The sequence below is a fragment of the Akebia trifoliata genome, chromosome 14 (genome assembly GCF_017979445.1).
Source record: "Akebia trifoliata isolate Shusen 1 chromosome 14, ASM1797944v1, whole genome shotgun sequence".
In the NCBI taxonomy this organism is placed as follows: domain Eukaryota; kingdom Viridiplantae; phylum Streptophyta; class Magnoliopsida; order Ranunculales; family Lardizabalaceae; genus Akebia; species Akebia trifoliata.
In genome coordinates, this window is record NC_141388.1 from 366,282 (window position 1) to 382,719 (window position 16,438).

A 16,438-nucleotide genomic window follows, 5' to 3' on the forward strand; every position below is an offset into this window, starting at 1 on the left:
TTAATTTTTGGGTGATGGGTAATTTGTACATCTCTAATTGTCCCTAATGAATAATGATAGGGGACGGCTATTTGCACACATCGAAATGCCTCGATGTGCCCACTTTAGTGACTTTTGTCTTTTATTTTTTAAAAAGTAAATTACCGTTTCATCATTTCGTTTTGGCTTATTGCACCCACCAACATATATCAAACAAAAAACCCAAAATCTAGTTTCTTATTATTATTATTATTATTATTATTATTATTATTCTTTCCTTTCTTCTTTTTTTTCCATATTCATTTTCTTATGAGTTTTGTGAAAGGTTGAATCAATGGAGATTAGGATTTTTTTTTTTCTCCAAACTATCTTATTTCTTTTAATTTTTTGTATTTAATCATCAAAAAATATATAAGTCACTATTAAAACCTTAAAACGACGATTTTGAATAAAAAAAATTCAAAGATTTTTTGACAGTTATGTTTGGTAGGTTTAAACCAAACTTGTTTTAGCAAATTCAATAGATACCTACCAAATAAATTTTCTACTAAACATTACAAAATCAATTCGATAGGTATCTACCAAATCTTGCAAAACAAATTTAGTAAGTACCTACCAAACAAATCTTTCTCATGTGAACGACTTTGACTCAATTGGAAGTGACAGTATAAGAAAAACAAGTAAAATTGAAGCTTAAAACTCTCATTGAAACATTTCTATATGCAAAAAAGAAGAAGATGAAATAAGAGAGAGGGAAGGCGAAGAAGAGAAAAGGAGGAAGAAGAAATGGTTTGTTACTTTTATGTGTGTGCGATAAGTAATAGAGGTTAAAACAAATTATTAGGTGTGTCCAAAAAGATATTTTAAAGTCAAGGTGGGTATAGAAAATAAGTACTTGACCCATTTCAGTGTGTGCAAATAGACACCCCCTTAATGATATCCTAACCAATTTCATACGTAGGATTTGTTGTTCCATAACACAACATTCATACACTCTACTGATAAATATTTCTAGTAAAACTTGTTTGGTTTTTCTATTCTTTTATTCAACTTTGTTTTGTTTGTTTGTTTGTTTGTTTTTTGGTTTGTTAGTTACAGATGCATATTTCAATTCCTCTTTTACCCCTCAAGAGAAAATTCCACTTGGACCTCTAATTAATGGGTTAGTGCGAGTTTATTCATATGATTATGCACTCTTTGAATATGAATCCATTTTTCTGAAAAATCTCGATTTTTCTTCTTTAATGTATCGTTTGAAAATAACATGGGGCAATTGTTTAAAACTAATGTTTGGTAAGGAATGCATCAATATGTTGGTTATCGCCACCAATACTCTATTATCTATTAAGTTAACCAGTTTTAATTAGTACATAAGAAAGATTGGGGTCAAGAAACATGCCATCAGTTTGAAAATGATAACTTAGTAAGATTTCAAATCTTACCGATCATTGTTGATCCAACATGACAACCTTATAGATTTCATGAAATAAATCAAATTATAAAAAAAAAAGGTTTGATCCAAGGTGTGTTGAAAATGGTGACGGTCACCCAAACTCAAAAATTTTAAATTAAAATTTGAACGGTAAAAAGTACTATTTTTAAAATGGTTTTTGAAAGATTTTTAAATTTTGTACCCATCAAGGAAATTTTCCTTGGGGGTATGTTTGTTTGTATATGGAAAATAAGTGGAAAGTTCATTGTCTATGAAAAACCATATTTCCATGAGTTTGATTGATTGTTCCTGTGAAAAATGGATTTTTATTCTTATTCACAAATCCAACAAAGTATGGAATTCATTTTTCCACCTATCCCTATGTGAAAATGAGTCTTCTTCTCACAAAAATCTTGAACTTTTATTATTCTTCCCCACTACCATCGCCATTACTCTCATTGTTGTCACCTCATTGTCATCATCGCCAACCACTCACGCTCTCTCTCCCTCTTCCCATTCATATTCTTTTTCCTGTTTATCTTCCTCCTCTAATATTTTTCTTTGGTATTTTCTAGATGCAATCAAAAAATGGAATTTCATTTTTCCACCCTACTCATTTCCTCACAAAAAATGGATTCTCATTCTAGCTCTGGAAAAATCATTTTCCCATCTCCTAATGTAATTCTCTCGTCGTTACCTCCCCCCAATAAAAGTCATAGTATTAGTTGAGTCAAGTTGACAACTCACATGTTGACTCAAATCAATCAAATACAAAAAATAATCTATATATTTTAAATTTTGATCCCAAGACAATATTTTAAATAGTCAATTTACTTGGTTGAGTTTCTAACTTAACTAACTGCATTTTCGAGCTAACCCAACCGAGTTGGGTCCATCGATTTTTGGGTCCAAACCACCTCAAAATCCAATCAAATTGAGTCAACCCAGCTGAGTTTGAAGTTGATTCGATGAGTTTTAAAACCATGCTAAAATCCAATATGCCTATTTGATATTTTCCTAGGCGCAATCAAATAGTGGAATTCATTTAAATATGTTCATTTTCCCGAGGAATTTGTATTCCATTAAAAATGAATTCCATGCAATCAAACAAACCCTTACTTAACTTATGCCACAAATCAGCCTTTCTATTTGATATTCTCCTAGGTGCAATCAAACATTGAAATTCATTTTGATATGATCATTTTCCCATAGAATTTGTATTCTATTGAAAATGAATTCCCTGAGTAGTTGTTTTTTATCTCATATATTCACCAAAACGTTTGAGAAAAGGAGAGGGTTCCTTCAAATCATCATTAGCTCCTATGTCACATCCCAAGAGTAAGTTGGCTTAATTCAATTATTCAAAGAATAAGGTATATAATTTAATCCCTCTAGATTTCATTGAAAAAAAAAAAAAGCTTTTGACTTCATCAAAGATATTGGATGGCCTCTGAACTTTTAAATTTAAAATCAAAATCAACAGTAAAATATAATTTCTTTTTAAATATAAAAGTAGTTATTAAAATTTTGTGAGTTATAACCATGTGTGACATCCTATTCAAACACATGATCCCAACCCTTTAAAAGTAAAATCCAATGGTTGAGATTTATCATCGGGATAAATATCTTTGAAATTTGTATTATCAAGATACTCATAAATCTCAATCATTGGATTTTGTGTTTAAAGAGTTGGCACCATGTATGTTTTTTCATGAGATTTTCTTAAGAGTTAACAGATCCCACTCATCTAGAAAATGATTTTTCTAGATGTCTCCATTGTTTCCTATTTATATTCGCAGATATAATAGGAGGATACAGATTTGCTCTTAAGAAGAATTGGTGTTAGTTTGATGAACATGGTTTGAAGCCACGTGTATTAAAGAATAGATTAAGGGATTGTTTAGCTATCTAACATTTGCGGGAGAAAACTTTTCGGCAATTGCTTGGATTTCATGTACGGAAATTTGGGCGATTCGATAGTTTACATCTTAAACACCCAGTAGGATTGATGTCAGGGATGCGAAGTCTTCTTATCAAAATCGTATCTCCGATATAGATATAGATATCTTTAAAAAGTAAAAAGTAAAAAGTAAAAAAGTTTTAAAAGGGTATTCCATGTAAAAATACAGAATCAGATCCCGATTATGGCTTACGTGCTGGGAGAAGAGTTTTAATCCTTCGTAAAGTTGGTGAATAAGATACGGACTCCCCCCATTGAAAAATCATATTTTCCATGTGTTTTGTTGTTCTTCCTATAAAAAAAATGGATCCCTATTCTCATTAATAAATCCAATAAAATATGGATTTCATTTTTCTATTTATCCCTATGTGAAAGTGAATCTAGCTCTTTGATATATTTTAAATTAGATTTTGTTTGTAATCTTATCTACAAAGTCTCCTGATTGATTAGAGAATATCTATTTTTAGATTATGACATTCTCGCAGAACTCTTTCTTGAAGATTCCAAATGTTCCGGGTCCACAAACATCGTGAGTCATCAAAACATCAACGTTCACCCAAACATTGTCTCCCGGAACCAATTGAAACCTCTCAGAAGCCCTAGCCAAGATCTTCTCTGTAGCTGTGGCGGTTTTCACCTAAAAATAAAAACCAAGTAGAGTAAAACCCATACCCTAAAAATCCATGAAAAACATATAATTGAAATAGATGGAGGAAATTAGGCGGGGGGATGGGAGGCAAGGAGAGGAGGAAAAAAGCAAAGGAAGCTAAGTTTTGTAGAACTTATAATGATTTTCAAGAATAATGGAATGATTTTTCAAAGCCCAGGGATGTAGTTTTGGATTTTGGACGAATTTTTTATCATTCTTGTGCATCAATAATTATGAAGATTGATTATTATGAGTAAATCTCGAGAAATTGACGGCATCTGAGATTTTAACTTTACAACCTATGGTTTGAAAACTAGATTTCGAGTCTCGTCCATGCCAGATACTGAGTCGTCTCGGATGAGTTTTTTTTATACATCTCCTTATAAAATTTGAAAAATAAACATGGGGGTCTTAATCTCATTTGAAAAAATAACTTGTACATCTCATCCATGCCTAATACCGAGAGGAGGAAAAAAGTAGAGGAAGCTAAGTTTTGTAGATCTTATAATGACTTCAAGAATAATGAAATAGTTTTTCAAAGTCCATGGATGTAGTTTTGGATTTGTGACTAACTTTTTATCATTCGTATGCATCAATAACTAGGAAGATCGATTGTTAGGAGTAAATCTCGAGAAATTGATGACATCCGAGATTTTTCCTTTATACCCATGATTTGAAAATTAGATTTCGCATCTCGTCCATCCCAAATAATGGATCATCTTAGACGAGTTTTTCAATACTTTTGAGACATCTCGTTCTAAAATTCTAAAATTTGAAAAATGAACGTGGGAATCTTAATCTCGTTCAAAAAATTGAATTGTCTATATCGTTCATGCCTAATACCGAGACAACTTGGGCGATACATCTCGATCTCGGACTAGTTTCGAAACCATGCTACAACCCTCGTTGTTGTCACCTCACCGTTGCCATCGTTGATCTCTCTCTCTCTTTCTCTCATTCTTCTTCTTCTTCCCATTTCTTCTCCTTCTCTAATATTTTACTCTGATATTTCTAGATGCAATAAAATAATGGAATTTTATCACGAATCTTTTTTTCCTGCAATTAAATAGACCTTTGTTTTGATTACGCGTGGAAAATGGGTATCAAATGGATTACCCTTAAAAAATATGATTTTTACATGTTTTACATATTTTTTCCCAAACTGATCTTCCATTTGGGAGGGAAAAATGGATTCTCATCTGTTAGTCGAGTCAAGTTGACTCAAATCAATCAAATAAAATCTATAATATTTTAAAAGAAATAAAATATTTATTTTGATCCCCAAGACAATATTTTGAATGGTCAAATTTACTTGGTGGAGTTTCTAACTTAACTAGCTGCATTTTTCAGCTGACTGATCGAGTTGAGATGGTAATGCCAAATCAACTCAGTCGAGTTATTTTCATCAATTTTTGGGCCCAAACCACCTCGAAATCCAATCAAATTGAGTCAACCCAGCTGAGTTTGAAGTTGATATGATGAGTTATAAAACCATGCTAAATACCAACATGTCTATTTGATCAAGTTGAGTTGGTAATTTGCCAAATTAATTCAACCAAGTTGGTTTCATTGATTTTTGGGCCCAAACCACCTCGAAATCCAATCAAATTGAGACAACCCAGCTGAGTTTGAAATTGATTCGATGAGTTTTAAAACTATGCTAGAAACCAACATGTCTATTTGATTTTTCCTAGGCAAAATCAAATAGAATTTATTTTAGTATGATCATTTTCCCAAGGAATTTATATTCCATTGAAAACGAATTCCTCGTAATTAAGCAAACCCTTACTAACTTATGTTATGAGTAGGTTTCTATTTTAATAATATTTCAATCGTAGTCGTTGGGCCCATTTGCATTGCCACATTAGCAATCCAAGCCCTCTAAATTTCATTGATTAAAATAAAAAAAATTCATCGTAGTCACACTCAATCGACTCTCCAGGTGCGACAAGTGGATCTTTACTCCTTGGGATACACATTTTTATGGGGAAGTGAAGTTTTGTATCCCTAGACGGAAAGATCCACGGATCAAGAAAGAACTCTATGGACTAGATTGAATGTGCTGAAAATGGAAATTAAAATCAAAATCTACGATGAAAAGTAACTTGTTTTTTAAGATAAAGTTGTTAAAATTTTGTGATCTATAAAGATGTGACACTCTTAATTTTCGAATGTAACTAGGTAATCTATAAAATGATATATCCGTTATTTCCTATTTATTCGAAGAAATTGTAAGGTAGGATTTGCTGAAATTTGGGGGAGTAAACTTCTCAGCAAATGCTTGGACTTTCCAGTGATTTTTTTTTTCTTACAAAATATTTGCTCATAATGCTCACACACTAACAAGGGTACTTTTGTAAATTAAGAATGTCATTCAATACACGTAAGTACTTATGATTGGTGGATTCCAGATTTTCTGTGAACTTTGTGAGCATAAACAATTTCCTTGGATTTCATGTAAGCAAATCCGATAGTGTACATCTAAAATACCCAGTGGATTAGTGGCTACGATATGATCATATGAAGTCTTCATATCAAAATCGTATCTCGATTGAAATGATAAAAATCCTTAATTTGAAAGACTTATCACCGCTAAAACCTTAAACTTAAAACAAAAGAATCTAAGGAAAAAAAAATGAGAATTTTTATTGACACCCCAACTTTTACTTATTCTCAACCATTCACCTATTTTCTTTATTTATTATTAAGATTTGTCTCTAATTACAATCTCAACAGAATAAAATATTATAGCATCCATTCAAACAATTTCAATAGTTTTTTACAATTAAAAAAAGAGTTCATATAAAATCTTAAACATAAAATAAAATAATCCAAGAAAAAAATATGAGAGTTTCTATTGGCACCCCAACTTTTACTTATTCTCAACCATTCACATATTTTATTTATTTAGTACTAAGGTTTGTCTCTAATTACAATCTCAACGGAATCAAATATTATAGCACTCATTTAAACAATTTCAATAGTTTTTTACAATTAAAAAAAAAAATTCATATAAAATCTTAAACCTAAAACAAAAAAATCTAAGAAAAAAATAAATTGAAATAATAAAAACACGAGTCTTGTTAATGTGTGTCCTAAGGGCACACGATAATAAAATCCTAAAAACATATATGAATACACTTAGATTTTTTAAAGAATATCCTCACATCTCAATGGTTCGTTGGACACTAAAATTTTTCAAGGAAAATTAAAGAACACAAAAATATTTACTTTTAAAAATAGAGAGCTTCTATTGCCACACCAACCTTTATTAAGAAGAATGCAAGATAGGTGCTAATTCCTTGTTGATATCATAGGAATGGTGGTGCTGTTAGTAAAAGTTGTCGAAACAGTAGAGTCTCTTTAAAAATAACATTATTATTAGTCTTAACGTGCTTTGATAATGTCCATTAAACAAACTATTGAGATGGGTGAATAGTCTCAAGGATTTAAAAAAAATTGTAGATCTAAACTAATTCTTATAAAAAAGAATTCATCTTTGAAAATTTTTAATTTCTCCATTTATGTCAATCACCCTTTAATGGAGCTTCCGGGCCTAGCAATGAATCAAATTTTTTTTTAATATCCAATTCAATGCGATAAATATCCGGTCATGTTAGATCCTTCTCAATCCAATGGTTGTGATATCAAGGAAAAAAATAGTTCACACCAATGTTTACTAATTGCACACCAATTCATATATAAATCATTAAAGAGTCGCTAAAGTTGGAGTTCGTTTTCTTTAGGTCTCGAGCTCGTTTCAGATTTAGAGACCAACGTGAACCAACAGAAGAGTTCAGAACTGATTCACACCTCTCTCTCTCATGTTTTGGAAAAGGCGTGTGATGGCTAAATTCATCCGAATACGTTCCTCTTTGAAATTTCAGTGTTTGGTATCGATAAGAAGTCTTTTTAGTTGCGGATTCGTTTATAAGAATCGGCCGAATCTCTCGACTACTAACACCCTACGCAAAATCACACGCTTCCGCAAAAACAGAGTAGAAAATTTTGGCGCCATTGTCTCCGATCTTACAATCAAGAACCTCTCTTTCCATCTTCATCTCTGTCGTCATCATGTCTTCCTCTTCAGTACCACCTCTTCATAGAGATTCAAATGGTGATGGTGTTAATGAGAATAATGAGTTTCCACCTGGTTACAGGTTTGCCCCTGACGACGACGAGCTCATTGAGCATTATTTGCTAAAAAAGATCACTAATCGTCCATTATCCATGGATAAAATCAAAGAAGTTGATCTCTATAAGCACAATCCAAAGGAACTGGCAGGTCTATAAAGTCTTTTTTATTTTTTATTCTTATATATATAGACATACATATGATGAGTTTTTGTCATTCTATTTTGGTTTGAATGGAACAAGATATTTTAAAGTTAATTGATAAGAAGATTAGGTTTAATTATTACATTTTTTTCAACTATTTCAAGTCCTTGTATATAAGAAATTTCTTTAATAAAATGCAATACTTGACATATAAATTTTTTTTTTTTTTTGAGTAGTATTTCATGTATGTGGATTAACAGATATGCATGAAAGATTTGGAGAAAATGAATGGTATTTTTTCACACCTAGGGACCGTAAGTATCAAAATGGGAATCGTCCCAATCGCGCAGCGGATACTGGATACTGGAAGGCAACTGGAGCAGATAAAAAACTCTTTGATAAAAATAATCCTAAGAGCGTGATTGGATACAAGAAGGCATTAGTTTTCTACCAAGGAAAGCCTCCTAAAGGGGACAAGACCAATTGGATTATGCATGAGTATAGGGTAGATCATCATGGGAGTTCTCGAGTTAGGCTTACATCCAACGACAGTATGAGGGTATTTTTATTTTCTTTTTTTCTCTGTTTTAATTGAATTGGAATTTGAAATTTAATTAAGATTTTGTTATATTTTTAATCTTTATTCTTTTATTTCTATCTTTGTTTTTTGATCAGATTGTAATTTTTTTTTTTTGGCAGTTGGATGATTGGGTATTGTGTAGGATTTATGAGAAGAAGGAAAAATCTAAAAAGACTCCCTCGGCTCCCTCAAATCGTGCATCTAATAAGAAACCGGAGGAGTTCATTAACGAATGTGATGCTTCTGAGATGATGTACAATCACAATGTCATGTATGATTCAATGGGGTTGATCAACACTAATACTTGCTCAAATCGTAAATTGAAGGCCAAGAAAGTACCTACATTGAAGCCTAATAAGAAACATGAGTTTGTTAACGAATGTGATGCTTCTGAAATGATAACGTATAATTACAATGTCATGTATGATTCAAAGGGGTTGATCAACACTAATACTTGCTCAAATCGTAAATCGGAGGCGAAGAAAGAATCTACATTGGAGCATAATAAGAAGCCAGTGCTCGCTACAAAAATTGGTACCTTTCAGATGATTCACGATCACAATTGCTCGAATGATTTGATGGGGTTGATCAATACTAATACTCGATCAAATTGTGCATTGAGGCCCAAGAAAGTACCTACATTGGAGCCTAATATGGATTCAGAGTTCATTAGCATATTTGGAGTTTCTGAGACGACTTGCAATCACAATGGCATGTATGGTTCAATGGAGTTGAACAATACTAATGATACCTACCTTGATGGCGCACAGTCTTTTCAACCCTTTCCTAGTGGGTTGAACAATACTAATACCTACCAGGAATTAGATCGGTCTTTGCAACCCTTGGCTTATAATCATCCAGTTTGGAATCATTCCATGCACATTAATCAATCTTTTGATTACATGCCGAACAAGGAATTCAGGTGCTATAATGAGATGAAATCTAGTGAACCAGTTTTCTCTAGACCCTATCAACCAGCCATGGAGAGCAATTACATGAAAAATCCACAAGGAAATAACCAACCAGCCATGGGGAGCAGTTTCATGGAAATTCCACAAGAAAACAACATCTTTGGGGACATGGGTGGATCAAAACAATATAATTTTGACACACAACAAGCGAAGTTCACATCGAGCCAATATGATTCAGATGCAATGGATCCATTCAACGGGTTTTTGAATCCAAAACCATAATAGTGTTGACGGTGATAATTGTTTTCCCAACATCAGTGGGGTGCCCCTCCAAGATAATCGACTTGGGGTTACTATTGTGTAAGCTGATCAGTTGGAAGAATGTATATGACAATTATCGTTGTTATATCTCTTGCTTTGCTAATATTTCGCATTTTCTTATGAACACTTAGTTTTTTTATTTATTGTTTATTGAGTAAAATAAATTGTTTATGTCATGATTCTTCTTCTTTTATGGTCTTCAACTTTATCATCTTTACTATTATAATGAGAGAAGGCAATGTGGGTTTGTAAAATCTTATAGTTACAAAATCCTCTCTCATATATGATACATGTGGGTTTGCACTTGTATCAAGTTTGAACATTTTAAAGTATTTTATTATTATTTCTATTGTTTTATTATAAATTTAGAATTTATAAATGTAGAGGGTAAAATCGGTACCTTCATCAGGACCCCACACGTGTCATGATGAAGACATATATTACAGGGCAGAGAAGCAATTGTTGGAGGCAAGTGGTACTCAGACCAGGCCAATAGTCCAACCCTACCCGGCGGAAGGGAAGGACAAAGGTGGACGTCTACCCTGATAGCAAGGTATATGCATAGGGTATATAAGGTATAAGATACTACCTTTGGGCTTACTTGTGTTTATTTGAGTATTCTGTTTAAGAAAGTTCCTATTTTGTGTAAGAAAATTACAAGAGTCGTGATAATGATTCACCAGGTGGCGTACTCAAATGACTTCATGACGTGACAAGTTCAGATACAATAGATCTGAACGCCTCGGGAAACATGATTGCACTTCCCCATAAATTCCTGAACTTGTCCACGTCATGGAGTCATTTGAGTATGCCACCTGGCGAGTCATATTATCAGGACTCAAATTACAATTAAAAAGTCAGCCTTTTTAGTTTTCTGTAGAGATTTTTTTAATTTAAAATGGTTTAAAACAAATTCAATCAATACTCCCAGCTTCATGGTATAGTTTAACATCATGATTTTATTCAATCATGTACGGTTTTAAAATTGGACCAAGCCGGTGATCAGACCAGGTTGTACAATTGGTTTTCAGTAAGCCACAATTTTTTTAATCTTATTTTCTCACGAAAGAAAAGGAAGATTTTTTTTTTTCCGCTTATCGTGGGTATCCCCACCCTTCTGGTGGTCACACACACCGCCCCCTTTGAAATTCCTACAGGTCCGGTGGCCCCAAGGAATTCATAGCTTCTTGGGGTTACAAACACTTTGTTGATTAGTTATGTTCTTTTAACATTTCAAGTTTTTGTTATTTTCTCTCAGGCTTTCAACATGAAGGGGGAATATTCAAGATCAAATAAGCTGATATTTGAGTTACCAATTGACCATGTGAAGATGGTTGAGATCCTTTACTTTCGTCGATCAACAAAGACTATTGAGTTCAGGCATCGGGCTCCATCCAACTCAAGAGGTACTTAATTGTTTAGGCATCATTGTCTGAAATTTTCTATTATTGTACTATCGACTTCTTATTAAAACCGGAACCCAAGCAAGAGGAAGTAGTGCCATATGTGAGCCATTATAAGAGGCATATACCAAGATTAAGATTGCTTATCCATCTTAATATGTTTTCTGTTATTGAAAGTTCAAAACCATCGGAGGGATAAGGGAAGCTCTGCTAGGGCATCTAACTACTGTTTTCTGTTATTCAACACTCACGTGCTTTTTTCTCGCAAGAGGCGAGTCATCTTTGTGGTGATAATGTTGTTTGGAATGTTTTAGTGCTCAAGGTCTTTTGAGCTTGTGATCGGGTGCTTGATGATGTTTTGTGGTCTGAGACTTTGAGCTACAATATTTGTGAACTTGTATGTGGTGGATTACAACAGAGTTGTACTCAAAAAGTTTTGTTTTGAGCCACTGTTAGCATGGTACAAAGCTGTTACATATTGATTTAGGAAGTGATTAAAGTAATTATTTGATATTTATCATGACATAATTGTGTGTATTATGGTTGTTTTATGCCAATTCATTAATGCATTGCAAAATCTCCTATCCTTGTGGTTATTGGGACTAAGTCTGGATACCCATGTAACTTAACAAAAAAAAAATCTGGATACCCATGTATCGAAAAAATAAATAAATTATGCTTTGCTTAAGTTGGTTTCCAATTTCTTCTGTGTTTTAGTGATATACATGATTTATTCTGACACCAAAATATTGGCAAGGAATCTTTGTTATATCAATTTTGTATGATACATATCCATTCCAAAAGGTTATCATGCACCATCTTCTTATTGTCCTTATACACATTTCAGGATACTGTTCCTGAATGTATGAAAGAGTAGGCATTCAACATAAATTTGTATTTGCAGAAAATATGATAACTAAATGAAAGGCCAAATTTGTGCTTATTTCCTCTCATTTAAAATGTTTATTTCCATGCTGTAACCATATTTTTTGTTGTGATATCATGCACACACTTGAAGTGTTGCTAGTGGTGCTTTTGAATGGGCAGGATGCGGTTACTGTTGTAGGATACCCATTTGGAGGAGACACCATATCAGTGACAAAGGGAGTGGTGTCGCGGATAGAGGTCTGATTGGTTACCACAACCTTTTTTTGGCCAAGCACCATGACCTTTAAATTTATTTGTTTATATATATACATATATATATATATATATATATATATATATGGGAGCGGTTCGGCAGCCTTAAAGTTTGCCAAGTTTTGTGCCAAACATTTTTTGTGAATCACTTTTGATGTGGTTAGAAGTTTTGGAATAGGCTGATTTTTTGTGAGGATGATCTCTACGGTGAAGAGATCATCCTCACAAAAAATCAGCTCATTTTGAAACTTCTGACCCTAGTTTACGAGTTGAATAATCGTGGACCGTCCAATTTTTGTAAATCACTTTTGATGGGGTTAGAAGTTTTAGAATAGGCTGATTTTTGGTGAGGATGATCTCCTCATCATAGAGATCATCCTCACTAAAAATCAGCTCATTCCAAAGCTTCTAACCCATATTTTGAAAAATGTTTGGCACCAAACTTGGCAAACTTTAGGGTTGCTGAACCGTCCCATATATATATATATTTCCTTTTATTAATGAATTGCATCTCTCCATCTGTTTAATACACTCTTTTTCTGCAAAACTTTTGCATTTGGTTCATAAGGAAAATTGTACAAAAGGCATAGAAGTACTTTGTCCTCCAATAAGGGGATGAAGAAAATACTAAATGGATCTCATCAGATGTGTCCAACCAGATTGGTGCTGGTTGGCTTAAGTGGAGGTGCGCTTTTGAGAGTTCTATTGAATTCAAACCCATCAAGAAAATTTTACAAGCCAACAATATGACCTGCTATGCTTTATGGAGCTCAATGTTCAGCAACCAGGAAACAATTTCATACAAGAGTATGGTAGAGATGTGGACATTGATAGACAAGTGGCATACTAAGCTTGACCAAATCAGGAATGAGCGCATTTGGAGGAATCTAATAATAGATACTATAGGAGAGAAAATAATGTCAAGTTAAGAGATGGTTTGCACATGTATAATAAAGATCAATGACAAGTCCACCGAGGAGTGCTTTGGTGCAAGTTGAAGGTTATAAAAGAGGGAAAATGAAGTGGATTGAGGTTGTAAATAAAGATCCAAAAGGACATACCTTGTTTATCAATGACATCATTGATTGATTGATGTCATGGTCATGGTTTATTTAAACAAAAACTGATGTCATGAATAATTTTCCATAGACATTTCCCTGTTCTATTTTTGTTGCTTATGTCAATGAATGAAACAAATACTCAGATAACATAACCAAAATCTTCAATTATCCAATGTTTGATAATTTTCACTTTCAATAGGCAAAGAATGCCCCAAGGAAATGTTTCAAGATGGTATATGATATCATTTACCACTTATTGTGTCAGGGATCTAAAATTATGTAAATTAGGGAACGATATCAATTAATAGTTTTGTAGGACTTAGGCGGTAATATCTTCTTGGTTATTTCAACAAGACATTTACATATTTCTTCATTGTAGTACAAGACCCTAGGGAAAGACTCTAAATGATCTTGGTTTATTTAAACAAAAACGTGATTCTGTCTTTAATTTTTAGTCAAAGTACTATGATGGAGATCATCGTAAGATGCTGGAAATACTGCTAGGATGTAAGAGTACCGTTGAATATTTTCAAAATAAAATAAGGCTTTTGTGGTTTATTGGTTTGTTTTTTTTTTTTTGAAGTTAGTTTTTGAGATTTTTGTGTATATAAGGTTTAGTCCCACATTGCTTACAAGTAAGAAAGTGGGGTACCTTATAAGTAATAGTCAAATAGTTAGTTGTATTTGTGTCACACCTTTAAAACTTTGATCCAGTGTTTCGAGGTGGTGCGAAGCACCACCCGTGCACGTGAGAAAGGGTGATTGGGCGTTTAAGGCGCTTTGAGACGTACTTTACATTTTGCATGTACGCATCGTCAAGAGGAGCTGGGGAGTCTTAAAGTTTTCGGGATACGAAACCATCCAATGGTTGTGGTTGATCCGTCAAGTATGATGGATCGGGTGCGATCAACACCGCATGATCAAGTTAGTATCTGATCGGATTAATATCGGATCAGAAACGATCTGATGCATTGGATCAAGTTAGTACTCGATCAGAAACGATCAGGTGCGTTGATTCATGATTGTACCCCATCAGAATTGATCAGGTGTATTGGTTCATGATTGGTATCCGATCAGGAACGATCGGATCCGTTAGATCAAATGTCAACTGATTAGACGCGATCAGAGTCACTAGATCAAACAGATTCAAATAAAAAGTGTTAGTTAAAAGGCATGAGACACATACCTTCGTAGGGTGCAATCTGGATCGTTAGATCTCAGATCAGACACAATCTAACGGCTATTAAACCAAGAGACATTAAATCATAACTCTTTATCAACAGACACAAAAATAGCTATAAAAAGTCAATTAGAATTCAGATTTCTTCACTGAAAATTTCTGTATTCTCCTCTCTCTAAGCTTAAGATCTAGGCATCATCAATTTCTTATTTTTTCAAGTGTTCTAAACTAAATCGAGTAGTACATAATCTAATTTAGTAAATTGTGTGTAAGGCTTCTTTGTATCCTGAAAGTATTTGTTCATTAATCTCTTGTGTATTTTGGTTCAATCAGTAGGGGAGAATATTTGTCTAAAAGAGATCGAATCAGATTCGAGCCTAGAAGTTATATTTTTTTCTTAATCGAATTACTCCCATTATTTTCTAACAAGAACAGGATGCACTTTCCTCGTAGGCGGTTAGAACATCAATGGTGTTTTTAAGGTGCGTTTACATTTCAATGTTTGCAAATTCGTCTTGCCCACTTTTCAACTTAAATTTTCTCCTTGGGAAACCTAACTCAATTAATGTCTTTTGGTTTCTTCTTCTAGGTTCTTGAAGATCTTGAAATTCTAGAGGAGTTGAGAGAGATGTTTATCTCAATACCAAAAAAGAGGTTTTGGCTGGATATTTCCTCAATAGAAATAAGGAAAAGTGGAGCCATTCAATTCCACTAGCAAAATAGGAATTTGAGGAGAGAATTTACAAGGGTGGGCGGGGGTGTTGGGCTGGGCTGGCTTTTGTATTGGATTTATATAAATTTTCCTGTAGGCATTTCGAAAATTTTTTTTATAACAAAATCGACCGACTTGTAAGATATAGTTGTTAAAATAAATGTTGATTAATATTTATTTAAAATTGATTCAAATAAAATTAATTTAGTTTATTTTAAGATGATATTTGATAAATACTTTATGATTGGTGTACTTTTTTGTTAAAGAAAAGTAAGTATAAGTCTCTAGTAGTGTCGATAGATGTTTTTTTTATTTAAAACGATTTAAAACAAATTCAATCAGAACTCCCAGCTTCTTGGTATGGTTTAACATCATGATTTTATTCAATCATGTACGGTTTTAAAATTGGACCAAGCCGGTGATCAGACTAGGTTGTACAATTGGTTTTCAGTAAACCACAAATTTTTTTAATCTTATTTTCTCATGAAAGAAAAGGAAGGTTTTTTTTTTTTTTTTTCCTTATCATGGGTTTCCCCACCCTAATCCCCCGGTCACAAATTCCTATGGTCCGGTGGACCTTGGAGGGTGGCCCCAAGGAATTTATAGCTTCTTGGGGTTTCAAACACTTGACCTATCGAGCTTATCAAGGTTTGGCATGCCACTAGGACAACCCGTTAAAAAAAATGATAAAAAAAAAATGAAGGTAATCCAAGAAAAAAGTACACATATTTTTAATGTAAATCATTCCAACCAAATTGATCCTGATCAGAATCAAACCATAGATCTGCTCTTCTCGAGATACAAACCTGCTATTTTTTTTTATGGGGAATTA

At 33.3% G+C, this 16,438-nt stretch overlaps 1 protein-coding gene across 5 annotated transcripts; it reads left to right on the plus strand.

The window, feature by feature from the left end:
* The first annotated feature begins 7,760 nt into the window (after positions 1–7,760).
* LOC147385226 (uncharacterized) lies at positions 7,761–15,731 on the plus strand. Of its 5 annotated transcripts, none has more exons than XM_086423822.1 (5): positions 7,761–8,305; positions 8,535–8,857; positions 8,998–11,516; positions 12,561–15,376; positions 15,484–15,731. In XM_086423822.1, exons 1-3 carry the CDS (start codon positions 8,095–8,097, stop codon positions 10,069–10,071), a joined length of 1,608 nt encoding a protein of 535 aa, XP_086279948.1. In that variant the 5' UTR covers positions 7,761–8,094; the 3' UTR covers positions 10,072–11,516; positions 12,561–15,376; positions 15,484–15,731. The 5 variants fall into 5 exon arrangements, with proteins under 5 accessions (XP_086279948.1, XP_086279947.1, XP_086279946.1 ...); XM_086423821.1 differs by having other exon boundaries at positions 8,998–10,676; positions 11,369–15,376; XM_086423820.1 differs by having other exon boundaries at positions 8,998–10,663; positions 11,369–15,376.
* The last annotated feature ends 707 nt before the right edge of the window (positions 15,732–16,438 follow it).